Source organism: Eschrichtius robustus, chromosome 12 (assembly GCF_028021215.1).
Source record: "Eschrichtius robustus isolate mEscRob2 chromosome 12, mEscRob2.pri, whole genome shotgun sequence".
Lineage (NCBI taxonomy): Eukaryota > Metazoa > Chordata > Mammalia > Artiodactyla > Eschrichtiidae > Eschrichtius > Eschrichtius robustus.
The window spans coordinates 36,429,461-36,457,139 of NC_090835.1; the positions used below are offsets into that span (position 1 = coordinate 36,429,461).

At 51.7% G+C, this 27,679-nt stretch overlaps 3 protein-coding genes across 13 annotated transcripts in view; 1 reads left to right on the forward strand and 2 right to left on the reverse strand.

The window, feature by feature from the left end:
• Positions 1-933: 933 nt before the first annotated feature.
• UQCC5 (ubiquinol-cytochrome c reductase complex assembly factor 5) lies at positions 934-7,265 on the reverse strand. 2 transcript variants are annotated; one of them, XM_068557665.1, is made up of 4 exons: positions 6,859-7,265; positions 3,966-4,053; positions 984-1,040; positions 934-949 (listed from the first exon to the last, which is right to left on the reverse strand). In XM_068557665.1, the coding sequence occupies exons 1-4, from the start codon at positions 7,007-7,009 to the stop codon at positions 934-936; spliced, it is 312 nt and encodes a 103-aa protein (XP_068413766.1). In that variant the 5' UTR covers positions 7,010-7,265. The 2 variants fall into 2 exon arrangements, with proteins under 2 accessions (XP_068413766.1, XP_068413765.1); XM_068557664.1 differs by lacking the exons at positions 934-949; positions 984-1,040 and having other exon boundaries at positions 3,949-4,053; positions 6,859-7,212.
• A 1,931-nt stretch (positions 7,266-9,196) lies between these two features.
• NT5DC2 (5'-nucleotidase domain containing 2) lies at positions 9,197-26,446 on the forward strand. Of its 2 annotated transcripts, none has more exons than XM_068559467.1 (14): positions 9,197-9,490; positions 21,658-21,842; positions 22,025-22,099; positions 22,365-22,420; positions 22,562-22,655; positions 22,857-22,985; positions 23,098-23,158; positions 23,242-23,344; positions 23,473-23,574; positions 23,782-23,863; positions 25,550-25,636; positions 25,732-25,872; positions 25,957-26,021; positions 26,107-26,446. In XM_068559467.1, the coding sequence occupies exons 1-14, from the start codon at positions 9,259-9,261 to the stop codon at positions 26,366-26,368; spliced, it is 1,674 nt and encodes a 557-aa protein (XP_068415568.1). In that variant the 5' UTR covers positions 9,197-9,258; the 3' UTR covers positions 26,369-26,446. The 2 variants fall into 2 exon arrangements, with proteins under 2 accessions (XP_068415568.1, XP_068415569.1); XM_068559468.1 differs by lacking the exon at positions 9,197-9,490 and adding an exon at positions 12,638-12,745.
• LOC137774236 (nischarin) overlaps positions 26,343-27,679 on the reverse strand; it is a 71,696-nt gene continuing 70,359 nt past the window's right edge. For 6 of the 9 annotated variants that reach the window (XM_068559457.1, XM_068559458.1, XM_068559461.1 and 3 more), the window contains 5 exons: positions 27,485-27,604; positions 27,064-27,396; positions 26,835-26,981; positions 26,630-26,746; positions 26,343-26,550 (listed from right to left, as the gene is read on the reverse strand). In XM_068559457.1, coding sequence (XP_068415558.1) covers positions 26,482-26,550; positions 26,630-26,746; positions 26,835-26,981; positions 27,064-27,396; positions 27,485-27,604 — 786 coding nt within the window. In that variant the 3' untranslated portion in view covers positions 26,343-26,481. Of the gene's footprint in view, positions 26,551-26,629; positions 26,747-26,834; positions 26,982-27,063; positions 27,397-27,484; positions 27,605-27,679 lie in introns of those variants that run through there. The other 3 variants (XM_068559462.1, XM_068559459.1, XR_011075796.1) reach the window with 2 other exon arrangements.

The window sequence follows — 27,679 nt, forward strand, 5'->3', positions numbered from 1 at the left end:
GCAGCCTGACATGCCCATGCCAAGCCTCTCAGACTGGCAGTCAAGGATTCCTAACATGTCCTCAGCATGGGCAGAAATGCAGGTTGAAGTTCAAATTGCAGAGGGAGTTGTTACTGATGGTGGAAGGTAAGGCAAGCATGTCCTATATCATAAATCAGTGTAATCCATTTCAAATAGCTGTGTATGGCCAGAAGAGACAAGTGGCCCGGGTATGTTTTTATCATGCTTATAATCTCTTAAGACATGACCTCACTTTTAATAGAAGGTGTTGGTAAAATCAACCGTTTTCCTCTAATATCACTTTTTGAGCAAAGAACTGTTCCAGGTGCCTTTTACAGTCTTCCAGAGAATTGACATTTTTTCCATGAAGAGAATTTTGTAAAGACCGAAATAAATGGAAATACGCAGGTGCAATATCTGGTGAATACGACGGATGAATTAGAATTTCCCAGCAAGCTGTTAACAGTTTTTTGCCTGGTCATCGAAATGTGCGGTCTTGCGTTATCCTGATGGAAGATTATGCGTTTTCTGTTGACTAATTCCGGATGCTTTTCGTTGAGTGCTGCTTTCAGTTGGTCTAACTGGGAGCAGTACTTGTTGGAATTAATCGTTTTGTTTTCTGGAAGGAGCTCATAATAGAGGACTCCCTCCCAATCCCACCATATATACAACATCACCTTCTTTGGATGAAGACCGGCCTTTGGTTGGTCGGTGGTGGTTCATTTAGCTTGCCCCACGATCTCTTCCGTTCCACATTATTGTACAGTATCCACTTTTCATCGCCTCTCACAATTTGTTTTAAAAGTAGAACGTTCTGGCTTCCCTGGTGGTGCAGTGGTTAAGAATCCGCCTGCCAATGCAGGGGACACGGGTTCGAGCCCTGGTCCGGGAAGATCCCACATGCCGCGGAGCAACTAAGCCCGTGTGCCAGAACTACTCAGCCTGAGCTCTAGAGCCCACGTGCCACAACTACTGAAGCCCACATGCCTAGAGCCCGTGCTCTGCAACAAGAGAAGCCACTGCAATGAGAAGCCCGCACGCTGCAATTAGAGAAAGCCTGCGTGCAGCAACGAAGACCCAAAGCAGCCAAAAATAAATAAATGTAAAAAAAAATAGAACATTCTCGTTACGTTTAAGTAGAGAATTGCATGCGGAAATACAGTCAAGAAGGCTTTTTTCACTTAAATTATGGAACCCAAACAATTAACATAACCAAGCGGTGATTTTCAATGCTTGATTTGGATATTTTTGAGTATGTCAGCTGTCTCACGCATGGTATAACATTGATTGTTCTCAGTGTCTCGATTTGATCACTATCAACTTCAGTAGGTCTACCTGACCGTGGAGCATTGTCCAGCGGGAAATCTCCAGCACAAAACTTCGCTAACCGCTTTTGACATGTTCGATCAGTCACAGCACCTTCTCCACACACTGCACAAATCTTTTTATGTGTTTCAGTTGCGTTTTTACTTTTCTTGAAATAATAAAGCATAGGGATTTCCCTGGTGGCGCAGTGGTTGGGAATCCACTTGCCAATGCAGGGGACACGCGTTCTATCCCTGCTCTGGGAAGATCCCACATGCCTCGGGGCAACTAAGCCCATGCACCACAACTACTGAGCCTGTGCTCTAGAGCCCATGAGCCACAACTACTGAAGTCCACGCACCTAGAGCCCGTGTTGTGCAACAAGAGAAGCCACTGCAAGGAGAAGCCCTCACATCGCAACAAAGAGTAGCCCCCGCTGTCCACAGAGAAAGCCCACGCGCAGCAACAAAGACCCAACGCAGCCAAAAATTTATATAAAAAAGAAATAATAAAGCATAATAACGCGGAAAATGTTGCTTCCATCTTCAATATTAAAATGGCTGCACAAAAATTCACCAATTTTGATTTTTTTGTTTTTAATGCATCCTGATATGAGACCTGTCATAATACAGTCTAACAAAATTGTTTCAAATGAAGTTAAAGACAACTAAGCGCTACTGGAGCCATCTTATGGGAAAAACCGAATGAACTTTTTGGTCAACTGAATACTTTCCGTATCCATTCAGATGATAAAATGAAGCTCCAAAGCCCACGTTCTTTGTCTAACACCCCAATGGAGGTAGACTTCTAGCAATAAATGCTAATTAGATTTTTGTCATTCTAAAGTGGTTTTTGAAATGCAAGTTATTAAATTGTTTGCCTTGTAGTTCACAGTAGGGGGCACTGCAGTTCTGTAAGCAGCATATGAGAGCATTGCTCTTTAAATTATTGAAGTTCCCTTAAATAATCCTAGTGTCTGATAAGTGGGATAGAGTCATATTCCTTAGTAGAACTGTTAAAAAATTGAGGCAAAGTTAAAAAGCTTGCACCTTGGTTAACAAAAATTAGTTCTGTAGCATCCAAATTAATATGCTTTGAAAGTGTCTTCAATTTAATACAATTGCTTTGCTAGTCTGCTTGCCTTAAAGTCAGACATTGTTGTGTCATCTTCAAAGCTTCGTTGTCTTAAATAAATTGGCACTCCAATACATATATTTTAGAAAGATGAAGAAAACTCTAGGGAAGTTTAGCACAAATTTCAGACTAGAGATTCTCCCTGAGATGGAGGCAGCGGGATAGGCCAGGGAAGGAAACCACAGCAGACACAGAAGTTAGCTGATGGTTTTATTAGCATTTACAACTATTCTTTGTAAAAGGTATGTATGTTACATATGCTCTTTACATATGTACAAAATATTAAACTTCTAAAACTGGGGTTGGGGGAACAAATGGGAGTTAAGGCCACAATTTAAATTCACTATGCAGCAGTCTAGTCACTAAAAGTAACTATGAGGTTTAGGGTCACCAGGAATGCTTGAGGTAACAAAAGCGCACATGAGAACTACCTTCCTCTCCCTGGTGCTGTTGGTCATCACTGGTCTTCATACTCAAGCTACCTCTGAGCAGTGACTCATTAGTGCTTTAATGAGATCTGAGTAGTCAGTGGCTCCTTATTTATACTGGATTGGTTCTAACATAAATGGACTGACTTAAATTAGAAAAAAAAAAATCCCTTTGAACAATTTATTTGTGGCAGAGATCATTAACTTGAGGATACCCTGTGGCCTTAAGCATCTGCTTCTTTATTCATGAGCAATAGTTAGAAACTATTTTGAAACTTAGTCTTCCTTAATATGTATATATTTTCTTGTTTGAAAAGATGTTGGGATATGGTTATCCAAACAGGGAAAGATGCCTTTGCTTTTTCTACCAACTGATCCAAACTTATTCTGGATCAGATTGGAAAATCTCTCCCTATAGATTGAGCCTCTGATTTAGCTCAAGTCTATGGTTGCTTTATGCTGTGAAGATTCACTTTCTTTGGGAAGGAGCAGTGTCTTTATCTTTAGCAGCTAGATGAAAGCAACATCTTCATCTCAGAGGGGAGTGAAACGTGTTGCTCCCCAGTCCTCATGGAGGTCCAGCCCTTGTATGTTAGTGGAGCCAAGCAAGGTAAGGGGTTGTCTGTGTTCACAAGAGCACTTAACATGAGTAACGTATGGTCACATTCTAACAAAATGTTTACAAATTGGTAGCTAGCAGAAATGTAGTCTGCATAATCATCCTCGTTTAAATGATCCTACAGTAGATAACTAACTTTTATTCATAGTAAGTCTGAATTCTGCAAAAAACTAAATAAGGTTATCCCTTGTTGCCTAAAACAAAGGACTTCACAAACAATTCAGGCTACACTGAAAAGCATCCTGATTTGATCCTTGAATTGTTTAAGAAATATTTCATGGACTAGATTCAATGGGTAGGTGTGTTTCAGTAGGAAATAATTTTCCCACAAGTGCTGTCCATCAGTGACTTGGGAAGTATTCAAGCAGAGACAGGAAAACTATAAAAATTCTTTGTAAAGGCAGTTCTATGTAAGAACAAGAGATCCGAAAAGTACATTTTTAAAGGAGTTGAAACCAGTAGTAAAGTTTCATATTCACTTTATTGACTGCTGAAGTTCAGTCTCTGATGCATCTTCCAGCCTTCTCTGATACTGCCTTTCTGAGGCTTTTCTACGGTAGACATCGTCTGTATCAAACAAAGATTTTATTTAGATTTTCAGGAGACTAAGGAATTAAAAATACATATCTGAGTAATTTAACCAATAGTCTAGATCTGTCACCTGAATCGCAACATTAAGGCTTAATTCAATACCAGAATAAACTTAAAACAAGATTTGATTTAAGTGAGGACTATGTTAAAGGAGCTCTCAATATCAATAGCAGGGTCAGAGTCAGTGTCTTCAAAGATAGTGTCATGTCCCAGCACAGCCCTTAGCAATTTCACTTCTCTCTGAAATCATCCTTCTTAACTGGCCCCGCAGAGGCACTTCTGGCCCTATAGCTCTCTGCTGCTCCCTCTGCCACACCCAGGAACTGAGGGCTGGGAGATGAGGGCAGTCTCCTTGTTCTCAGCTGCTGCTTTTCCAGACTACTGATTCTCCACCTTCTTCCTCTGGGGCCTATGCCATTTGCCACCATCTTCTCTGCACTGGCACCTGCTGTCCATCACTCCCCTTCAGTCTCTGAAAATGCTGGCATCTAGCTCAGGTTCCTTGACCCTGTCCTGTGCCATCTTCCCAGGCAACACCACCCCCAACAGAGATGAAGCACCAGCCCCCTTCATCTTCCTTACTTCTCAACTTCTGCCATCTGCTTGCAGTGTTCCTCTGAAGCAATGAGTTCATTCTGCTCTGACCACAACCTCTACTACCTTTCTAGCAGCCTTTCTGTCCTTGGACCTCCACTTCCTCAGGCCCTTGTTCTCTCTTCCTGCCCAGATCAGCTGAAATTCCCTCTCGTCAATATCAACTTCTTGATACACCTTCAAAACCCAAACTACAGATTAATCCAACTTACTTCCTTTTCCATGCCTCACTCTGCTTGCTTTGCACTGTGGGCCCAACTGTTGCATCTAACTGGGTCCACTGTGATGCCTGGCAGTCCTGTTTCTTCAGCCACGGCCCTGACCCTGCTTTACCCACCCCGAAATGGCCATGAACTCTTTCTTCGCACAGAAAAGTCATCAGTAAAGAACTCTTCCAGCTGACTTCCAAGGGCTACTCCTTACCCTGCTCTGGTCCCATCCTCTCCCACCTTCTCAAGGGCCAAGGTATCTTCAGCCTCTCTCCACCCTCTCTTTCCTGATCAGTATTTGCATATTTCAAGTCTCTCCTGGTAGGGGAGAGGGGGCTTACCTCCCATTCACTTAGTTGAACTTCCTGAACCTCCTGTCTTCTGTGATAACAAGCCCGTCTTGTTTCCCTTCTTGCCTCTCTGGTCACTCTCAGTCACCCTTAAAATGTTGGGGTTTAAACTCTGACTTTCATCACAATCAGCTTGTGAATGACCCACAAACCTAGATCTGAGGCCCAGATCTGCCTTCTGAGCTTCAGTTCTGTATAACCATCTCCCCCCTCAGCAGGTCCAAAATGGAGCCCAGGACTGTCCTGCCTGTGTTTCCCTGCCCCAGCTGCCCTACCAGAAGCCTCCACTCCTCATTTCCTGAGTCCACTCAATCACCAAGCCCTTGTCAGTACTACCTCTGGGGTGTCTCTCAACTCCACCCACTTCTTGCCATCTCACCCTAGTCCAGGCCACCATCTCAAACCTGGACAACCACACAGCCTAAGTGTTCCTGTCAATCCGCCCTCCACAAGAAAGCATTCTCCACATACGTTCACCAGCTGCTGCTTAAAACTCTTCAGTCCTTTGGGATACATTGTTGGTTCTCCAGTCCCTTTGTGGCCCTGCCCAGGCACCTTTCTCACCACGTCATCCCTCACTCTGCTCACCTGCTTCAGTCCCTCAAACACAGTGGCATACTTTCACACCAAGGCCCCAAGGTTTGCTCTTATCACTGGCAGAAGACACTTTCAAGTCCATAAACGTTTCCCTCATCTGGCTGACACCTACTCAATCTTCGGATCCTACCTGACATGGTAACTCCTCCAGAAAGCCTTCCCTGCACCACCTAGTCCAATTCAGGTGCCCCACCCAGGACTCCCATGCTCCCCCAACTTTCCCCCCACAGCAGTGATCACACTTAATAGTAACTGTATGATCTATCTCTCCCATTAGTGCTCTTCTGGTGTGGGGGCCCTCTGCCTTATATCCTCTCATCAGTGCTCATTAAATATGAAGGAATGGGTGAACACAGAAGGATTAAATATCTTTAGAAAGCACTTTTTTTTTTTTTAAATGAGGATTGGCGATTCACAAGTGATTGTGTTTCTGGAGAGGGAGAAAGCAGAAAGGGCCTAGGGGTTAGGGAAGTCTTCCTGGAAGAGGAACTAGCCTGTCCAGGCTAGTGCTCAGCAAAGCAATGCCAGACACACTTTCTGTAGTGCTGGGCATTGGTACCAATGACTCTGGCCAGTAAAGACAGTAGTATTTAGCTAAGCCGGGCCAACCAGTTCCCTCTAGGGTTTGGACTGGCCAGTTAGGAGCTTCCTGTCCAAGCGGAACCCCCGCTTCTAGGTGCTATGAGAAGTCTATTCCTTAGGCCCGAACAGTGTCACCGGCATGGCCGAAGGGCAGGCTTGAAAGGAGGGCGTCCTGAGTGGAGTCACGTGCCCTCCTCTCAAAGTGCAGGGAAGGTCTCAAGATTGGATACCAATGTGCCTTTGTCGCCCCGCTTACAGGAGAGCCCCTGTAAGCGGATCTCCACCGCCCAGCGAAGGGAACCGCACTCGCCCTTCTGACCAGGGTAAAAGCAGCTCAGCGCTGAGCGGAATGAGAGGTCTACAAGCTGAGAATAGCCCCCAGGAAAACGGCTCCCTCGCCGCCTCCCGCCTGCCTGAAATGAAACAGAGGCTGCTGCACCCCCACTTACAGAAGGTCTCCTGGCCCACGCGCACTTTAATCATGATCCATTCCATCGTTCCTCCCAGGACAAAAAAGAAGGGCAGGAACCTGTAGACGCCGAGTCGCTGCTTCCCGGGCACCCGCTGCAGAACCCGCCTCACCTGGGCCCTGGAAAACATGCCGGACCGCTGTCGTGGAGAAGGGTACGGCGGAACGAAGAGCGACGGGAGCTGTCCCAGCCCCTGGACTGGAGCTCCCGGATGAAGCCGAAGCAGTCCTGCCCGTCCTTGCTGAGTCCGGCGGCCAAGTGGCCGTACGACCCCGATCCTGGGCCACCTCCAAGGAGGTGAGGAGCGGAACCGATAAAGAGCAGCGATGAGCTCGGGACCCAGAATGTGGAGCGGCTCCACCAATCTGAGTGCGGCGGACTGCGTGGGTCCGCCAATCAGAATGCGGCGGAGTGCGCGTGCTCTGTGAGGCCTAGACCAGCTGGCGCAGACTTCTCTGCTCCAGAGGCAGGGCGGGCCAAGGGGCGGGGCCTCCCACGTGGCGTCGGTCCGGCCCCGCCTCCCGGCCTCCCCTGTGCAAGCTGGTATTCAGAGTTGGCGGCCGCGCCCCCTACTCTGCCACCGCCATCTTTTTTCTTAAAGTCCTAGAAGTGATGACCCTCTATGATGGACTACTAAACGGGTAGTGCACCATGCTCTAAAATGCAATTACACAACGCCTTTCATTTATTTCGAGATCGAGACTGATGCCTAGGCTTCTAAAAATAACAGGATTTGAGGTGCATTGTTGAAAGCTAACTTTATCATTATCACAAGAAAAGTCTAAGTAAGCATCTGAGACAAACAACCATAAAATTAAGAAAAGCTATCCTGTATGGGGCACTTTCCGTTATTCCCGGACTATTAGACCATCTAAGAAAGTCAAATGAAAACTTAGAACCAATAAGAGAGTTTGGTAATGTGGACACAAAATATACAAAAAGAGAGAAGAGAGATCAAGCAGCGCCTCTGAAAAGGGTAGTAGGGTCCGCCGCTGAGCTGCCAGGCCCAAGCTGCTGCCTGGATAACCTGCCTTCTCCCGGGGCCAACCCCACCCAACCACGCACACACAGCTGGCTTGGCGCTCACTCTGGCTTCTCTTGGTGGCTCTGCGGGCTGCACACCACAGAGCACCCATCTCCCGCCCAGACGAGGCTTACATATGGCCAAGCCCCCAGCGCACACTTAGCTCACTGGGGCCCTGGGAGTGGGGAGGGCAGCCGCCCTCCCACGGGCCCATCTATGGCCTCCATCCTGCGCCAGCACTTGGCCCAGGGGCTGGCACACTGTAGGTCCTCAGCCAAGGTGCAGTGAATATTGGAATGTACACCCTTAGACCCGGCGAGGACACCGCGGGGAGCAACCCACGGAAACAGTGTCTAGCTAGCCAGCTCTCCACCGACAAGGCCCACGGGTGCAGGGTCGGCCTGCTCAAGGTCCAGGGCACATGTGCATGTGGACCCAGAAAACGGATCTGTGTGGAATACACGCGGGTGGAGAGTGGTTCCCAGCAGGAAAGAGGAATTTCGTTGGAAATCCTGGTGATATTGCTAGAAGAGCTAGAGAGTCCTGCGTGGGGAAGCGAGGAATGGAGAGGTTCGGTGCGGCCATTTGCTGAGGTAGGAACCAGGCAAGCACAGTGACCCCTGGCCCACCGCCTCGCTCCAAGTTAACAGAGATCATCCGTGTAAGGCACAGAGAGGGAGCGACGTCTGCTTCAGCGGACGTCGGCTGCGCTGCGGGTCCCGAGCTCTCACCCAGCGTGGGGCTGGCAGCGGGGAGCGCGCGGGAAGGACTCTTTATCCGCCAGAGACGTGAGTGAAACGGACCGGTCTCTGGTCCGCGAGCAGAGCCGTCAGGGGAGAGGGGCGGGGAACAGGACCCCCGCTGCAGGACTGGGGGAAGGGGCAGAGGATCTGAGGTCAGGAGAACAGGAGGTGGGGGAAGGGGCGGGAGGACCCGGGAGCAGAGGGGGAGACAGAGGGCCGGGGGGCCGGGGTGGACCCGCCGCGCTCTGGCCCTCTCCCCTCCGAGCCCTGGCCGTCCGGAGCCTCGCGGGGACGGCCTTTCTTAGGCCCTCCAGCCTCCCTAGGGGAGGAAAGAAGGAGCCGCCATCGCCGCCGTAGATTCCGAAGGGGGGCGCAGAGTCCTCCTGGGTCGCTCGGGAGACTGGGGGAGGGGGTCGGGGAGCCTGCCCCGCCCCGTCCGGGACCTCCCGCCCCCCCCGGGCATAGGGACGCTCCCATTGGCGGTCGGGCTCCGCGCGCCGCGCCCATTGGCCGGCCGCCGTGAGGAGCACGCGGCCACGGTGGCGGGCGCGCAGTAGGAGGGCGGCGGACGGGCCGGAGGGCTGAGGGCAGGGCGGGCGGCGCGCAGCGGGCATGGCGGGTGTGGGGCTGCGGGCAGCCGCTCGGCGCTACCTACCGCGCCGAGACCACGGCGGGCCGCGAGCCGCCTCGTCCTCGCCCTCCTGCCCTGGTTGCGGCCCCCCGGGTCCCGGCGCCCACTGCCCCGGCGCCCCGCGCTCTGCGCCTGCCTCGGCGCCCGCCGGCGGCGCCGAGCCCAGCGCACACCTGTGGGCTCGATACCAGGACATGCGGAGACTGGTGCACGGTAGGTGAGCCCGAGCGGGAGGAGCGCCGGGGGTGTAGCCCTCTCGGCGGCACACGCGAGCCTGGGCGACGGACCGACGGACCGAGTTCCAGGGCACCGCTCCCGAGTCGTCCCGGGCGCCGCTCCTCGGGGGAAGCGCCGTGGTGGGGCTCGCCGGGGCCCCAGAGCCCTAAGGCCGGGCAGCCCTTCGGGAGGGACTCCGGCGGAGGGTCCTGGGGGCTTCTGGGGACGCCCGGAGGCGGGCGGGTGCGCGGTTTGTTCCTCTGCTCAGTGTTCAGGAGCTCGGGGTTCCTGTAGCGGCCGCCGGAAGGCGGGCCCCGCCGTCTTTCCTCAGGGTCCCGCCTGTTGGGAGGCCGAAGCGGAAACGCCCCCAACCCCTTGTTCTCTTCGGGGCCCTTAGTTGGGGCGGGAGTACTGGGGACAAAGCCAGCCAGCCGGCGGCGCTGGCCGGAGCGGGCTCCTAGAGACTCCCGACTCAAAAGATGCCGACTAGACTTTTCGGACGCCTCTAGATTCCGCCCTGGAGTCTCGCGCTCTCAGTCCAGCAGAGGAAGGCGTTGTTTGGAGAAACGACACCAAGTCGCCCAAGTCCCCTGGAATCCAGAAGGGTTGCTGCTTCCTTGGCCAGGGCACTTACTCTATCCTCTCTCCCTCTGCAAAACGGGCAGATGAGGCCCCAGGGCACCCTGGTGAGGCCAGAGGGCTGGATATTTGTTCTGGTCTCTGGGGCCCTGCCTCTAGCAGACAGACGTGGTTGGGTCTTGGCCCTATCACTGACCAGCTGGGTGGCGCTCAGCAAGCCTCTTCCTCTCGGACCCTCAGTGTCTTACATCGGCAAACACAGTACTGGGGCCTCTGTCACAGGGTTGTGGTGCTGACTCGGAAAGAGGCCAGGAAGGGACAGGGCAACTTCAGGAGGAGCCCTTCCGGTAGTGACATAGCTTTTGTCGTCTGATAAGACAAAGTGGTCCTGTCTGGAAGATTCCAACTGCCTGAACGAGGGCTTCCACTCCAGCTGTGTAGAGACCTGGGAGTAGTGTGGGTGGACAGGACTCACATTTTGAGGAGCTGAAGGCAGAATAAGCCCTGAGGAATGGTGGTTTTGAAGCCCTTGGGCCTCTATCAGGACCATCCCTGCCACCCAGTGGACAGGGCATACGTGGGGTGCCGTTTAAGGAGATGTCTTTGCTCTGGGCCTCGAGAAGACCCTCTGTAGAACAGCCTGAGAAGCCTACATTGTAGGTGTGGGGGAGAGACATAGGGAAGTCTAGTGGGCTTTCTCACTCAGGGCCCACTTGGATCTTCAGATCTTCACAGAGACCCCCCCCCCCCAAGCTCCTCTTGATGTGATAAGGGCAAGGTCTTTTCCAAGATGCCATAGTGAGTGCCAGGATGGACCAGCCTTGCACCCCTGGGTCCTAACTATCCCCTCTGGCTGGGTTTTCTTGGGGGAGATTCTGGACATTGAGACATGCTGATGCCTGTGGACAAAACTTTGCCAGGGAGCCAGGCCCCAGGCCAGCCCCATCCCCCCAGCCTCAGTGTGGTGACACTGGAAGGCTAGGCGGAGGGTCAAAGTGATTGAGGCAGGTAGGGTGACCTGAAGTCAAATCTCAACTCCATGGCCTATTGCTAGATGGTTTGGAGCAAGTGACTTTACCTCCCTGCACTCCAGTTTCTTCCTCTGGATGATGGAGGAATAAGTGTGATCACCTCATGGGATTAGAGTGGGCTCTAAGGCACCAGCAGCAGCTGGGAGGATGGCCCCCACAAGTGAGTCTCATGGCTGCCATTGGGAGGAGTTGGCCTGGAAGGTGGGGGCTGTACAGTGAGACCAGTGAATTTGGGAGGCTGGTGCAGGTGGAGGGCATATCTCCTCACCTGGCCCCATGCACCACCACAGACCTATGGAAGAAACTGGGGCCTTCTGGCCCCCAGAGCTATGGTTTTCTCAGTCTAGAAGCTGGGTCAGGAGGCCAGGCCTGTGGGCTGCTTCCCCATCCTGCTTTGTTCCTGGGAGGGTTGTCCATCCCTGGGAATATCGTCAAGGGCAGAGGCGAAAGCCTGGATTTGGCCAGAACTCAGTGCCAGCAAGGGGCTGCACAGCCAAGCAGACCCCTGCCCTGCTGGGGAACTACTTGGCTTTGTGCTGAGAGTCACAGATGGCACCCAGGAACTCAGGACCGTGGGAAGGGACATCTCAGAAGCAGCTTCATAGAGAGCTGATGTCAGCTGTGTCTCATGTGCACCCAGGTGAGGAGTGTTCCATCTGCACCCATGAATCTGAAGCAGCTGCTCTTCCAGGCCTAAGGGCCACCAGAGGAACCAGCCACACCTGTTCCCCCACCCACACTCTGTACTTGTCTCCAAAGGAAAGGGGATGGGTGTGGAGCCTGTGTTCCAGAGGGACCTTTGAGGCAAATGTCTGCTCCATGGCCACGGGCTTCTGCTTCAAGATCACAACTTGTTGTGTCTGAGACAAAAATTAATTCCCTGGAGGCCTGGGCTGTTCGGGCCTCAGCCACAGGCTAGAGGTCTCAGGAACGGGGCCACCTGGAGCCCCTGCAAGGCAGTGTGCTGTGTGTGCACCTAGTCCTGCCTGCTCCCCTCTGATTCCCTGCAACCCATTTCCTTGAGGGAAACTGGGGACAGGGAAATGCGGGCTCCAGAGGTGCATTGCCCACTTAATCCTACATTTGCCACGGGTCCAGGTGGGAATGCTGCCCAGAGCACGTTCTGTATGACCCTCTTTTTAATTTTGTAGGTTGATACAATTTTTATTCCCCCTTTAGAGACAAGGAAACTGAGCCCCAAAAGGTAAGGTGTGGTAATTTTCCTGAGGTCACAGCCATGCGAGGGAGGGCTCGGTCTGCTCTCTCTGACCTCAAAGCCCGTGCCCTTTCCCCATCCACCTCCCCCACTGCACAGATGGGGAAACCAAGGTAGATAAGCCTGGGAACCCTCAGCCCCTAGGGAGCAGCCAGGCGATTGGGGTGGCTATGACTGTATCCTCAGAGGAGAGCAGCCTGGGTAATGACCCAGAACCCACCACATGTCCCACCTGTCATAATTAGCAATGTTCCCTGCCTAGAGGTGATGCTGAAAACTCGGCCTCTGTGCACCAGTGCTGAATCAAGTCTCGGAGACAAGAGTTTTAGGTGAAGTAGAAGAGAATGGCTTTACTGCTTTGCCAGGCAAAGGGGGACACAGCAGGCTCCTGCCTCAAAATACTATCTCCCAACCCAGGAGGAGTTGGTGAGTTTTTCTAGCAATGGTTCAAGGGTGGGGTTGCTGATAAGATTAGGATGTGAGCAAGGTCTGCACTCCTTTAATCTCATCTCCTAATCTTGATGAGCTTCTCTGGTTCCTCAAATCTTGCCTCAGGTGGTTTGTTGGCTGCTCCTCCCTTGTCTCTGCATCCTTTCCCTTCCTGACTAACAAATGTTCAAATCTGCCCTTTGGAACCCAGGGAAGGTCATGGAGGCTGGAGTCTGTTCCCTACAAACAAGAAATGAGGGACAGAAAGGCTTCTGTGCCCAGGAGCCCCACAGGGTCCTGCTTGGTTTCACTCCCCCCTTTTCTTTGATACTCCTCAGTCTTGAGGAGAACAGATGTTGGACAAGATAAGGAATAAGCGTTTTGGATAGAAATGTTAATCATAAACTTGGCAGAGGGACTCGGTTTTAATCCCCGCTTCAATTTTATCTTTCCCCAAATCTTTCAGGGTACAGGGTGATGGCCACTCAGGCTACTTCCTGCTGAAATGGGGCATAGATACCAAATTAGAAACATTAGAAGGCTTCCCTGGTGGTGCAGTGGTTAAGAATCCGCCTGCCAATGCAGGGGACAAAGGTTCAAGCCCTGGCCCGGGAAGATCCCACATGCCACGGAGCAGCTAAGCCCATGCACCACAACTACTGAGCCTGAGCTCTAGAGCCTGCAAGCCACAACTACTGAGCCTGCATGCCACAACTACTGAAGCCCATACACCTAGAGCCCGTGCTCCGCAACAAGAGAAGCCACCACAATAAGAAGCCTGTGCATTGCAATGAAGAGTAGCCCCCGCTCGCTGCAAGGAGAGAGAGAACGCCTGCACACAGCAACGAAGACCCAACACAGCCAAAAATAAATAAATCAATAAATAAATTTATTAAAGAAAAAGAAAGAAAGAAATATTAGAAATACTTGAATTCCTAGTCCTGGATCCGAGGAGTCCTGTATGATTAAGATCTCAATCCCTTAGTCCGCCATTTTGGTGCAACAGGCCCAAGTTAAAGGTAAAACGAGTGACAACTGGAACTTTAGTAGACGGTGTAGATCTCATTTCCTTAGAAATTCAGGAGAATAAATCGGAAACCCAGTCTGGAACTGGGCTGTTGTAGCCAGTTGTTTCCAAACAATTCCCTGTAAGGGGGAAAACTCACCAGGTCAATCCTGAAGACCCGGAAATAGGAAGCTCACCACATATCCAGCAGTTAGAATTATCAAGAGAATCAGCATATGAATCTATAGTTTTGTGGGGAAAAGTAAAAGGTATGAGAAAGAATAAGAAAACAAAACTTCATTCCACTTGTTGGAACAAATACTTAAGGTTTCCCAAAGGGTGAGATGTCCACTTCTTAGGAGTCTTGTTTGCTGGCTGTAGGCAGGCGCGGCTGGTCAGTCTCTGGTGATCATTTTACTCTAGTGTGATGTACCCACGGTTTTACTCCATCCAATTTTAGAGAGGTATGAGTGGTAAGAAGAACATCATAGAGTCCCTTCCATTTCTCTTCAAGCTGCTGCTCAGGTTCTTGTTCTTTCCACACTTTCAGCAGCACCCTGTCTCCTGCTTTGAAGGGATGAAAGGGAGCTTCCAGCCAGGCGAGGGGGAGACCTGTGAGACACAAATTCATGCATAGCGGTTAACAATTGACCAATCTGTTGTACATACTGCTTTATTTATTTATTTGAAGTATAGTTGATTTACAATGTGCTAATTTCTGTTATACAGCAAAGTGACTCAGTTATACACATATATATATATATTTTTTTAAGCTGCATTGGGTCTTCACTGATGTGCGCGGTCTTTCTCTAGTTGCAGTGAGCGGGGGCTACTCTTTGTCGTGGCATGCAGGCTTCTCATTGTGGTGGCTTCTCTTGTTGCAAAGCACGGGCTCTAGGCATGTGGGCTTCAGTAGTTGTGGCATGCGGGCTCAGTAGTTGTGGCTCATGGGCTCTAGAGCGCAGGCTCAGTAGTTGTGGCGCACGGGCTTAGTTGCTCCGTGGCGTGTGGGATCTTTCTGGACCAGGGCTCGAACCCGTGTCCGCTGCATTGGCAGGCGGATTCTTAACCACAGCGCCACCAGGGGAGCCCTACATTATTTTTTTTATAGTCTTTTCCATTATGGTTTATCCCAGGAGATTGGATATAGTTCCTTGTGCTATACAGTAGGACCTTGTTGTTTATCCATTCTTTTTTTTTTTTTTAAGATATTTTTTTTTTTTTGATGTGGACCATTTCTTTTTTTGAGTCTTTATGGGATTTGTTACAGTATTGCTTCTGTTTTATGTTTTGATTTTTGGCCATGAGGCATGTGGGATCTTAGCTCCCTGACCAGGGATCAAACCCACACCCTCTGCATTGAAAGGCAAAGTCTTAACCACTGGACTGCCAGGGAAGTCCCTGTTCATCCATTCTAAATGTAACAGTTGCATCCAGTAACCCCAAACTCCCAGTCCATCCCTCTGCCTCCCCACCTCCCCACCTCCCCCCGGCAACCAAAAATCTGTTCTCTATGTCTGCGAATCTGTTTCTGTTTTGTAGATAGGTTCATTTGTGCCCTATTTTAGATTCCACATATAAGTGATATATATGGTATTTGTCCTTCTGACTTAGTTCACTTAGTATGAGAATCTCTAGTTGCATCCATGTTTGCTGCAAATGGCATTATTTCATTCTTTTTTATGGCTGAATAGTATTCCATTGTATACGTGTACCACATCTTCTTTATCCATTCATCTGTTGAACGTTTAGGTTGTTTCCATGCCTTGGCTATTGTGAATAGTCCTGCTGTGAACATAGGGGTGCATGTATCTTTTTGAATTATAGTTTTGTCTGGGTATATGCCCAGGATCGGGATTCCTGGATCATATGGTAGTTCTATTTTTAGTTTTCTGAGGAACCTCCACACTGTTTTCCATAGTGGCTGCACCAACTTGCATTCCCACCAAGAGTGGAATTCCCTTTTCTCCGCACCCTCTCCAGCATTTGTTATTTGTAGACTTTTTAATGATGGGGATTCTGACTGGTGTGAAGTGGTACCTCACTGTAGTTTTGATTTGCATTTCTCTAATAATTAGTGATGTTGAGCATCTTTTCATGTGCCTACTGGCCATCTAAATGTTTTCTTTGGAGAAATGTCTATTATGGTCTTCTGCCTGTTTTTTGATTGGTGGTTTTTTGTCGTTTTTTCTTTGTTGTTGTTGTTTGTTTTTTGGCCGCACTGGGCAGTTTGCAGGATCTTATGTCCTCAACCAGGGATGAAACCCGCACCCTCAGCAGTGAAAGCGCAGAGTCCTAACCACTGGACCTCCAGGGAATTCCCTGGGTTGTTTGTTTTTTTGTTGTTGAGATGTATGAGCTGTTTGTATATTTTGGAGATTAACTCTTGTCTGTCGCATCATTTGCAAATATTTTCTCCCATTCCGTAGGTTGTCTTTTCATTTTTTGAGTGGTTTCCTTTGCTGTGCAAAAGCTTGTAAGTTTCATTAGGTCCCATTTGTTTATTTTTGTTTTGGGAGACCTAAGAAAACATTGGTACGATTTATGTCAGAGAATGTTTTGCCTATGCTCTCTTCTAGGAGTTTTATGGTGTCATGTCTTACGTTTCAGTCTTTAAGCCATTTTTAGTTTATTTTTGTGCATGGTATGAGGGTGTGTTCTAACTTCATTGATTTACATGCAGCTGTCCAACTTTCCCAGCACCGTGAACTGTTTTTCTTTCTTTACTCTTAGGAGCCAAGAATGGTCTCCTGTATATAATTTCGTAAGGGCTCAATCCTCGCCTGCTTCTAGGGGCCACCCATATATGGAGGAGAGCAATCGGCAAGCCCTTGTTCTATTTTAGATGAGTTTCCTGGCATAGCTTAGCAAAAGTTCTTCAGGGTGTGATTCATCTTCTTAGCCTTTCTTATAGATTGGCGTCTCCATGCTGAGTGAAGTTTCCATTTTATACCTAAAGCTTTATTTACTGTTTGTGTTATTTCTGCTATGAAAGCAGATCCATGGCTCACTCTGAATAGTAGAGGGAAGGCCGTACCTAGGAATAATGTCCTTAAGAAGAGCTTTTGTCACTTCTGATACTTTTTCTTTAGCCAAAATCTTTAGCCAAAATCTTGTTGAAGAGGGTGGGGGAGTTTTTAAATCCTTGTGGCATCCCAAGTCTGATGTAGCTCAGAAAATTCAAGTTCGCAACAATACAGGAATATGTCCGAAATCACATACACAGTGGTCAACTAGTTTTACCGTAGTTACTCCATTTTGACTTTCAAATGCACTCCCCTCCTCAGTGTCAAAGCAGATGTACAATGCGTGTCTGAAAGGCTACAAAACAGGCCTTTTTTAAAGTTAAACCATGTATAAGCCAGTGACTTCCCCACACCTCAATACATGCAGATTTTTTTCATCATTTTCCCTCTGATTGCAAATCTTTCAATAGAAAGCATTGATAATCAAAATAGCTGTCCCTCAATGCCGGGGTGATTCAGCTGTTTGACCTGGTTGGAGATCATATCCCACCATGTTAGGCCTCCTTTATATTTGCCTAGTTAATCCACACTGGGGGAAAACTGATCAGGTATCGTGAACAAGCTCAGAGGTATGTTAATGAGGAAACACTTTATAGGACATATATTTTATCATTTATACCCAATTGTCACACAAACATTGTACATGTGCCTTAAGCAGTAGACCCAGCTCAGTGGTATGATATGAAATTTATGAGAGACCTGTATTTATCAAAAGGTCCTTCACATAAATCTTGAAGATGAAGCACTTCTGCAAAAGCATCAGAGTACAATAACTGTCTATAAATGACAGAAGGACTTAAAGGATGCAGTTAAACAAAGATGAATACAGATCACTTAAAGGCAAAGGAACTCACAAGCTGTTATCAAAAGCAGTATTTCAAGAAAACTTTAGAGGAAGAAACCAAATCCAGTCTTGTCCCAGCCCACTCCCAACAAAATTCATTTACCCAAATAAATTTCCTTTTCCTTTTCCGCAGACCTTCTACAACTTTCTGTAAACATATTTTGCCCCTTTCTTTTCCATTCAAAATCAACCAGCTCTAGGGCAAAAATCACTTTTTTTCTTTTCCTTAGGAAAATGCAGTGCCATTCCTCATACCATCTTTTGTTCAAAACACACAACCTACTTCCCTTAAGCAACCGTGAATTGTCTTCAGCACTCTGTAGACTGATAAACATAAATACCAATAATTTCCAAAGACATGTGCTTTCTTTTTTTTAAGTATTCATTCATTCATTTATTCATTTATTTATTTATGGCTGCGTCGGGTCTTAGTTGTGGCATGCGTGCTCTTCATTGCGGTACGCGGGGCTTCTCTCTAGTTGTGGCACGCGGGCTCCAGAGCATGCGGGCTTAGTTGGTTGCCCCACAGCATGTGGGATCTTAGTTCCCCGACCAGGGATCAAACCCGCATGTCCTGCATTGGAAGGTAGACTCTTAACCACTGGACCACCAGGGAAGTCCCAGACATGGCTTTCTTATACAGAATCACAGGGTGGCACCAAATACCTTTAGTTCCTAAATACCTTTAGTCTCTCTGCAAAGGGAAGCCAGTATTCAGTAATTAATGTTTCAGTATCTTATTTTACTTGGAAATGGCCTACCTATTCAATAAACTTCCATCATTTAACTTAATTTAGCACAACTCTACAATTTTAAGTTACCAAGCATCTGGAGAGATTATTCTTAAGTAGACATTCCTAAAATACTTATTCGTAAAGAGTTTACCCAAAAACTCTTAACCTCGTTTGCTTTACTTAACACTGATGATTCTAAAGACATGTCTATATTAATTAAACCAACAAGCTTGAGCTACCTTCAATAACAGATATCAATTCAGTACTGAATATTTCCCAGATCGTGTGGTCCAAAATTTATATTGGCCAATTTTTTAGACATTTAGATTTAACTTGTAAGCTCTTACTTTTAACAGTTAAACAGAGCTCATTTACAAGTTAACTTCTACATAAAGACAGAACCAGAGATCTCACAGTTTTTCCACTTGAGTTTAATAAGGCCTTCTTTCCCCTGCCCTTTTTCTTCAGTCTCAGGAACTAGAGATGGTCTAGATAACATGTGTTCCTGAGGACCTAGGCACAGGGGGAAAGAAATACCAATTCCTTTTCATGGGAGCATAGCTGAAGAGCTCCCAGTTTTGTAAAAATACCCTAGGGGGTGTACAGAGATGGAACAGAACTCTGGTCACCTATAACAAGGCTAGTCCAAAAGGGAAAATCCCAACCAACATTCCTCCACAGGCAAAGCCCCACACAGTAGGGAAGGATACACTGATGTTGTTGTCACACGTGAGCCCTGTTATTCACGACAGATGTCTCAACCGGTCAGTGCAAGTACTGACACACACACATACAAACAACAAACATGGTCCCACAAACAAAAGATCAGACAAGGTGTAGCCCAAAGATTCCATTTCCACTCCCAGACAGAGAATTCAAAGTGGCTCGCAATGAGCAGGCAGAATTTTGCCACCCTGCGCAAGCCAGAGTGGATCACCCCAAAACAATACACACAAAAGCACAAACGACAGATAAGCTATGGCCACACAGAAAATCAGAGGAGGTGTAGTTTAAAAATTATACTTCCACTCCCAGACAAAGGTTTCCAAACAGATTGGCTCAGTTCTTGAAAAAGAACAAACCCAGAGTTGGCTCTTGGAAAGCCCGGAGCGGCTAGCCCATATGGAGTGGAGAGAATTCCCAGCCTTTCCATTCCTGTGACAAAACGATTCTAGCTGAAGAATAGAATAATAATTTAGGCTACCATACAAAGGCCACCTCTCCTTACTTTTAAGAATGTACATTGGCCAAACAGAATTACAATAGAATCTCATTCTTTTTAGTCATAGGTTGATAGCTATAGGTTGACCAGTCTGCCAGAATTTTCCCCAGGGGACTATCAGATGGAATCAAAGAAGCAGCACTTCCCATGTTTGACTGAAAGAACACTCACGCTCAGACCAAGAACAAACCAAAATCCTAGCCAGCAACAGAAGCCTCAAACCAAAGAAACCAAAAACCCAAACAGAAACCAAAACCAAATGGGCTTCCAAGTCCCACTTAGCCCGTGACCTCTGCCCAAGCGGCACACCTCTCAAATGGGATTTCCTGGAATGGAGAATCCCCCAAATGGGAACCAGGGTTCCCCCAAATGGACAGGGTCAAAGTGGCCTCGGAGTACACGCTGGGGGACTTCCCCAAACGCTAGCCGAGGTGTCCTGACATCTCAAATGCTACTTTTCTGCTTCCTCAAAATAATTCCTTGGAGTAGGAAGTCCAGGGTGGTCCAGGCAGGAGGAAGAGAGGAATGTCCTCAAGGCAAAGATGGCCTCCGCAGCCGCTAGGGTGGTCCCTAGTGGGACCACTCTTCCACTGTCTAGTCCCACCTCGGAGTTCCAGCTGCCAGGATGGCCGATGGGGTATGACTGGGGCTCAGCCTTCCCAGGCAAGGGTCCCAGGTGATCTGGCCTCTAAAGGAATTCTCCAGCCCTCCACTCTTGAATGAGGCTGGTATGGAGAAAATCTTGGAGCGTCCAATCAAGCCAGGGAACCTTCCCCCCCACCCCAGGACTGTCCGCGAGTCAGCCCCATGTTGGGCGCCAAATTTGATGCCAAAAACTCAGCCTCCCTGCACCAGTGCCGAATCGAATCTCGGAGACAGGGTTTTGGGTGAAGTAGAAGAGAATAGCTTTATTGCTTTGGCAGGCAAAGGGGGACACAGCAGGCTCCTGCACCAAAAAACTCTCTCCCAACTGGGGAGGAATTGGTGAGGAGTTTTTTATAGCAATCTTTCAAGGGTGGGGTAGCTGATAAGATTAGGGTGTGTGCAGGGTCTGCACTCCTTTAGTCTTGTCTCAGGTGGTCTCCTAATCTTTTTTTTTTTCTTTTTTTTAATTTATTTTTATTTATTTTTGGCTGCACTGGGTCTTCATTGCTGCGCGCGGGCTTTCTTTAGTTGCGGAGAGCAGGGGCTACTCTTCATTGCGGTGTGCAGGCTTCTCATTGAGGTGTCTTCTCTTGTTGCAGAGCACAGGCTCTAGGCACGTGGGCTTCAGTAGTTGCAGCACGCAGGCTCAGTAGTTGTGGCTCATGGGCTTAGTTGCTCCGTGGCATGTGGGATCTTCCCAGACCAGGGCTCAAACCCGTGTCCCCTGCATTGGCAGGTGGATTCTTAACCACTGTGCCACCAGGGAAGCCCTGGTCTCCTAATCTTGATGAGCTTCTCTGGTTCCTCAAACCTTGCCTCAGGTTGTTTCTTGGCTGCTCCTCCCTTGTCTCCTCATCCTTTCCCTTCCCTACTAGCAGCTGTTCAAATCTGCCCTTTGGAACCCAGGGAAGGTCATGGAGGCTGGAGTCTGTTCCCTAAAAACAAGAAACGGGGGACAGAAAGGCTTCTGTACGCAGGAGCCACGCAGGGTCCTGCTCGGTTCCAGGGGCAGTGAATGTCATTACGTGGACCGGTGAGCAGCTGAAATCCGATTAGAGGGGCCTCACTGTGAGACCTGTGGCAGGTGCACAGAGCTGGGGCCCTGAGCAGCAGTGGAGCTACCCAGTACCCCTCACCTTGATAATGTTCCTAAGTCCCAACCCCAGCTTCAGGCAAGGTGGAAAGTGTCAGAGCATAGCCAAGTGTCCCATGAGGCTTAATGAGAGTCTGGAGGAGGCATGGCTCAGAGCAACTGGTAGGCTGCAGGCGGTGGTATAATCCAGGACCCATAGGGTCCTTACCCCACCCATGTGACCCTGGGCGAGTGACTTTTCTCTGAGCCTCAGTTTGACCTTCTGCTGCATTGAGCTAAGAGTACCATTTTAGGGTGTTTCGTGACCATCCTCATTATACTTACACCTCCTTCCTCTAGACCTCCTGCCTCCGGAGGTCTGCAGTCTCCTGAACCCAGCGGCCATCTATGCCAACAACGAGATCAGCCTGCGCGATGTCGAGGTCTACGGCTTCGACTATGACTACACCCTGGCCCAGTATGCAGACACACTGCACCCAGAGATCTTCAGTGCTGCCCGTGACATCCTGATTGAGCACTACAAGGTGAGGCCAGACAGGTAGGGGTCCCAGGCCCTGGAGACCAGTGGGGCACAGCTTGGCCTAACCCCAGGCCAGATCATGGGGCGCCCCTGGATGGGTGGCTGAATTGATCCCCTGAGGCAGCTGCCCAGCCAGCAGGTCTGTCAGTACCGCTGGCTCAGGCCTGACCTGATTTCCCCTCACAGTACCCGGAGGGGATTCGAAAGTATGACTACAACCCCAGCTTTGCCATCCGTGGCCTCCACTATGATATTCAGAAGGTGAGTGGCTAGACCATTGACTCCCTGGCTCCTCCTGACTGGATGTATATCAGACCTACTTCCTTAGCCGCCCGTCTCCTATGCGGGCGGGGGCGGTGCTCATCTTTCTACTCCCTTGGCCTCAGAGCTGTAGCTTCCTCTTGGCGTGCACGTGATAACCCTTGGTACCATCCAGCTGGGGCTTCAGCATGGGGGCTAGCAAAGGCTGGCTCAGAGCTAATGGCAAACTCCTTCATTGCCCATCTTACTCCCTTGGTGCCCTCAGAGTCTTCTGATGAAGATTGACGCCTTCCATTATGTGCAACTGGGGACAGCCTACAGGTCAGTGCTGACCTTGCCCTGACCCCACCCCAACCTGCTGCGCCAGGTCCACACTGTCCTGCGTCACCCCACTGTCCCCCACCCTACACCGTGGCCCGGGCTCAGGACCACTTCGGACTGGTGATCTCTGCATCCACCCAGGGGCCTTCAGCCTGTGCCAGACGAAGAGGTGATCGACCTATATGGGGGCACCCAGCACATCCCACTGTACCAGATGAGTGGCTTCTATGGCAAGGTACTCGCTCCGTCTGCCACTGCCCAGGGCAGCCAGCTCCATGACCTCACGGTGGGTGCTGGCTCCCTGGGAGGCAGTGCCCACACCCTGGTGGACCAGCCCTGACCCACAGGCTGTGCCCCTCCACCAGTGTCCCAAGACAGATTTGGAGCCCTTGGGTCTCCAGAGCTGGGGGTTGCTGAGTCAGTGGTCCTTCCTCAGGGTCCTTCCATCAAGCAGTTCATGGACATCTTCTCGCTGCCAGAGATGGCACTGCTCTCCTGCGTGGTGGACCACTTCCTGGGCCATGGCCTGGAGTTTGACCAAGCACACCTCTATAAGGATGTGACGGTGAGGGCACTAGGCCTGCCTCCCAGTGTGGCAGGGAAGGTGAAGTCCAGCCACAGCAGGGCAGGTCCTCCTGGGCTCCACTGTGGCCTCACTGTCCCTCCACTGCCCCCAGGACGCCATTCGAGATGTGCACGTGAAGGGCCTTATGTACCAGTGGATCGAGCGGGACATGGGTAAGGGGGGATGGTTGCCTGCTGCGGCCTGCCTGGGCAGGGTGCAGGGCTGGCCCTCACAAGCTCCCATCTCCCCCCATTAGAGAAGTACATCCTGCGAGGGGATGAGACATTCGCCGTCCTGAGCCGCCTGGTGGCGCACGGGAAACAGCTGTTCCTCATCACCAACAGTCCTTTCAGCTTCGTGTGAGCACCCCCGTGCCCCCCAACCCATGGGAGGAGGGAGCGGGGCAGGGGCCTGAGTTGGGGTGGGCAGGCCTGGAGCCTCCCTCAGACACCTGCCACCTGTCCCACTCTGTCCCACCCTTGCCCAGGGACAAGGGGATGCGGCACATGGTGGGTGCCGACTGGCGCCAACTCTTCGACGTGGTCATCGTCCAGGCAGACAAGCCCAGCTTCTTCACCGACCGGCGCAAGTATGGGCCTGGCAGGGGCGATGGGCCCAGGGAGCGGGGACTGGCCTCTGCTTGCCGCCCTGTGTGCCTGGGGTGGGGGCACCCCCTTGCTGATGGGCAGGTGAGCAGGTGGGCCTTTGCAGAGTGGGAGGTGTCCAGCCTGTGGTCCTGCCACAGACTGGAAATCAGGCCCTTTAACCCCACCCTAGGCCTTTCAACCCACCCTAGGCCTTTCAGAAAACTTGATGAGAAGGGCTCACTGCATTGGGACCGTATCACCCGCCTGGAAAAGGGCAAGATCTATCGGCAGGTGAGAGCCATCTAGGTGGGAGTTGCACCTGGTAGGGATCCCAGGGCCCAGCCACGGCCCCAGGCTGTGGCGGGGCTGCCGCATGGCCTCTTGGGCCCTGACCAGCCACCACATCTCTGTTGTGGCTCTGTCCCCTCACAGGAAGTGGCTCCCAGGGCCTGCAATTGGGCCTCTCTGTGCTGTGCTTTCCTCGTCTGTAAAAGAGGTATAATACTCTACTTGAGTGGTGGTGTAAAGCTCTTAGATTGTTCGGGCATTTGCCAAGTGCCCAGTAAATGGCCCTGGTTTCGCTTGGGGCTGAGCACCCTGCTGCAGCCAGATGAGCCTGGTGGGGGCAGCGCACAGGCCTCTGAGGAGACCCCTTTCCTGGCTGGCTAGGAAGATGAGAAGGGGCCTTGTGCTTGGTGGGGAAGTGTCAGGTGGCTGCGAGCAGGAGGTGATTAAGGCATTTGGCTCTGGATGGAGTGTGGAAATCCTGACTGAGCTGGGCTTCTTGGAGATGGAGGTTCCAGAAGCTGGGGGCAGGGAGGAAGCCAACAGTCGGGCCAGTGACAGCCACAGGGAGCAGCCTCGGGCCGCCTGGTGCCAAGGTCCCAGCCCTTCACCCCTGCCGACTACTCAGCCTTCCACCCTGCTGGCTACTCAGCCTTCCACCCTGCTGGCCCCCAACTGTCTGAGGCCCCCTTGGGCACCAGCTTTTCCCCTTGGCTCTGAGGCTGATGCTCCCTGTTGTCTTGGCATCCTGGCTGAGCCTGAGGAGGGTCACGCATCTTTGTGGGGAACACTGATTTTTCTTCTCTGGCAGGTTTTAGACTTCTGTATGCCCGATGTTCTGAAATTTCATTGCGTGCGTGGTTCTCGTCTTCCTTTGCTCTCCCCTCCCCGTCTCCTGTTGCTGGAACCTCAGGCTCCCTCCTGCCTGACTTGGCACGTCCTCAGCGCTCCACCCACTCATACTTCCCTCTTGCTCCGGGTCCCCTGCTCCTCACCCTCTCTGCTTGAGCTTATTTCAACCATAAAGTCCTTCACAGCTACCTGTTTCCCCCATGGCTGTCACCTCCCCAGGCCTCTCACACCCGCAGACTGCTTCTAGTAACTCCTTTTTGCTGGGTGTATATTCTTCTCACTTCCGGGCTGTGGGCGCCTGCCCTGCGGAGGCTGCCGTACTTCGTGCTCTGTGCCCCCCCCAACCCCTGCCCCAGTTTCTGCTCCCCTGCCAGCTTCCTCTGCTGTGCTCGAGCCTGGCTGTTTTCATCTTTTCTCCAGCTTTGGCGCAGGAGGGGCAGGCGGCCTCACAGTGAGGACTGCCATTGGTCTGCTGGGTCCCTCTGGGCTCAGGCTGAGGTGGCCTGCTTGCTTCAGGGCCCTGGGGTCACTGCTGCAGTTTGTTTCCCACAAAGAGTGGATTCAATCCCTAGCTTGGGTGGGTTGTGAGGGCACGGGGAGTGGAGGCCCAGGGCACCAGGCCAAGCCTATAGGAGACCTTCATGCCCCAGGCAGACCCCCTTCCGGAGCCTGGAGGGGACAGCGAGGCCACGGGAAAGGGCAGCCCAGCATCCGGCTAGAGGGGCCTTGCTGCCTCTGGGGATTAGGGATTTGGGAAGACTGGTGGAGAATAGCCCTGGGGGAGCCCCCTCGGCACACTGGGCTTAGCCCGGTCCCCCCCGCCACCCAATCTCTTCCCAGGGAAACCTGTTTGACTTCCTGCGTCTGACGGAATGGCGAGGCCCCCGTGTGCTCTACTTCGGAGACCACCTCTACAGTGACCTGGCGGTGAGGGCGGGAGGCGGGGATGGGTCGCAGTGGGGAGGGGAGGGGGCCCTCCTGGCCAGCGTTGAGCCCTGCCTGCCCTGCACCCTGCCCCCCAGGATCTCATGCTGCGTCACGGCTGGCGCACAGGTGCTATTATCCCCGAGCTGGAGCGAGAGATCCGCATCATCAACACGGAACAGTACATGCACTCGCTGACGTGGCAGCAGGCGCTCACAGGGCTGCTGGAGCGTATGCAGGTGCGGGGGCAGCTGGACGTCTGCGGGGAGGTGGGGGGCCGCTGCCTGGCTGCGCACGCCCAGAGCACCCCTTGTCTCCCCCAGACCTACCAGGACGCCGAGTCTCGGCAGGTGCTGGCCGCCTGGATGAAGGAGCGGCAGGAGCTGAGGTGAGTTGAGTGGTGGGGCCTGGGCAGGAGCCCCAGCCCAGCCCCTTCAGGAGCCCCCCGTGAGTGCCCACCTCTCCCTCCCCAGGTGCATCACCAAGGCCCTGTTCAATGCGCAGTTTGGGAGCATCTTTCGCACCTTCCACAACCCCACCTACTTCTCACGGCGCCTGGTGCGCTTCTCCGACCTCTACATGGCCTCCCTCAGCTGTCTGCTCAACTACCGCATCGACTTCACCTTCTACCCCCGCCGCACGCCCCTGCAGCACGAGGCACCGCTCTGGATGGACCAGCTCTGCACCGGATGCATGAAGACGCCCTTCCTTGGCGATATGGCCCACATCCGCTGAGGGTACCTTTATTGTCTGGACCAGGCCCAGCCCCTGCTGTCCCACCCACTCTGGGCAATAAAAGCCGCCTCCCTCCTGCTCATGCCTCTGCTTCAGCACCGGCTGCGTCTGCGTCACTTGACCTCGAGGATCCTCTGGGTGTCAGGGAAGTCGTCCTCCAGGAGCGAGTCCTGAGGGGAGGACTGTTTGTTTGTTTGTTAGTGGCTGGGCCGAGACCAGGCCCTGGGTCCCCTTTCCCAACCCCCCAGCCCCCGCACTCACGTCAAAGGGCTCACAAAAGGCATCATGGCTACCAAAGACTGGGTTGGGGACAGAGACCAGGGTTGGGCTCGTCCCTTCCTGCCATGGGGAGAAGTCATCAGCAGCAGCATCTTCCGCCTGGGAAGAGAGGTGAGTAGTGAGAAGCCTCAAGCAAGCTCGGTGGGCCCAGACCCCACCAACCCCATCAGCCTCCAGCCCAGCCTACCTGGAAGGCAGAGAAGCCAAAGCCTGCGGACCTGCTTCGGGCACGAAGGTAGAGGGCTCCGGCCGCGAGGCCAAGGAGCACTCCAGCAGCTACCACGGCCCCCGCGCCTGCTGCCACAGGTTGGGCCTCCGGGGCCACCACTGCCCGCTGCCAATGAGGAGAGCATCAGAGACCTGGCCAGAGCGGTCCCCTCACCCCTTGCCACTCTGCCTGCCCCTGGCCAACTCACAGGCTGCGGGGGTGCCAAGAGGGGGCTGGCCAGAGTGTGGATGATGCCGTTGAAGGCCACGATGTCCCACACGATGACGTGGCTAACCACAACTGCTCCTGGGACCTGTAGGGAGACCAGGGTCAGGCCCAGTGGGTGAGTGAGGGCTGGGGCCAGCAGGGGAGGGGCAGCCTCCAGACTCACCACAGGGGCCCGAGAACTGTTGTCAGGGCCCATGTCACTGATGATAAGGCTGAGGCCCGAGTGGGCGGGAAGCAAGGTACCCTGGCTGGCGTTGGTGCTCAGGAAGGTGGTATTGGAGGCGTGTAGCTCCAGGTCTGGGCCGCTCAGTGTCTGTGGGCAAAAAGCAGGGCCTGTTGGCCTGGGCCAGCTAGAGGGAGCAGAGTTGGGCCCTGCTCTCCCCACACCCCCTGCTACTTACCAGGTTGTCCATAAAGCCTTCGTTGACAGGGACGAAGAGTGTCTTGTAGGTGAGCTCGTCGTCCAGGAAGTCCAGGAAGTCGAGACCCCTCGGGGTGGCATTGGCGTAGCCCAGTAGCATCTGGGATGGTGGGGACAGGGTAGTGGGTAGGCTCTCTCCACAGGGATCCCGGCTGTACCACCCCCCTGGTCCTGA

Coding starts and splice junctions, on each gene's coding strand:
- UQCC5 (XM_068557665.1), bottom strand. CDS start 7,009: ATGTTTTCCAGGGCCCAGGTGAGGCGGGTTCTGCAGCGGGTGCCCGGG. Junction 4,054..6,858: donor CGTGGGCCAGGAGACCTTCT/GTAAGTGGGGGT, acceptor TGTTTGATACAG/ACGATGTCTACCGTAGAAAA. Junction 1,041..3,965: donor GAACTTCAGCAGTCAATAAA/GTGAATATGAAA, acceptor CTCTAATTGCAG/CGTGCGGGCTTCTCATTGCA.
- NT5DC2 (XM_068559467.1), top strand. CDS start 9,259: ATGGCGGGTGTGGGGCTGCGGGCAGCCGCTCGGCGCTACCTACCGCGC. Junction 9,491..21,657: donor CATGCGGAGACTGGTGCACG/GTAGGTGAGCCC, acceptor TCCTTCCTCTAG/ACCTCCTGCCTCCGGAGGTC. Junction 23,864..25,549: donor AGGGCAAGATCTATCGGCAG/GTGAGAGCCATC, acceptor ATCTCTTCCCAG/GGAAACCTGTTTGACTTCCT.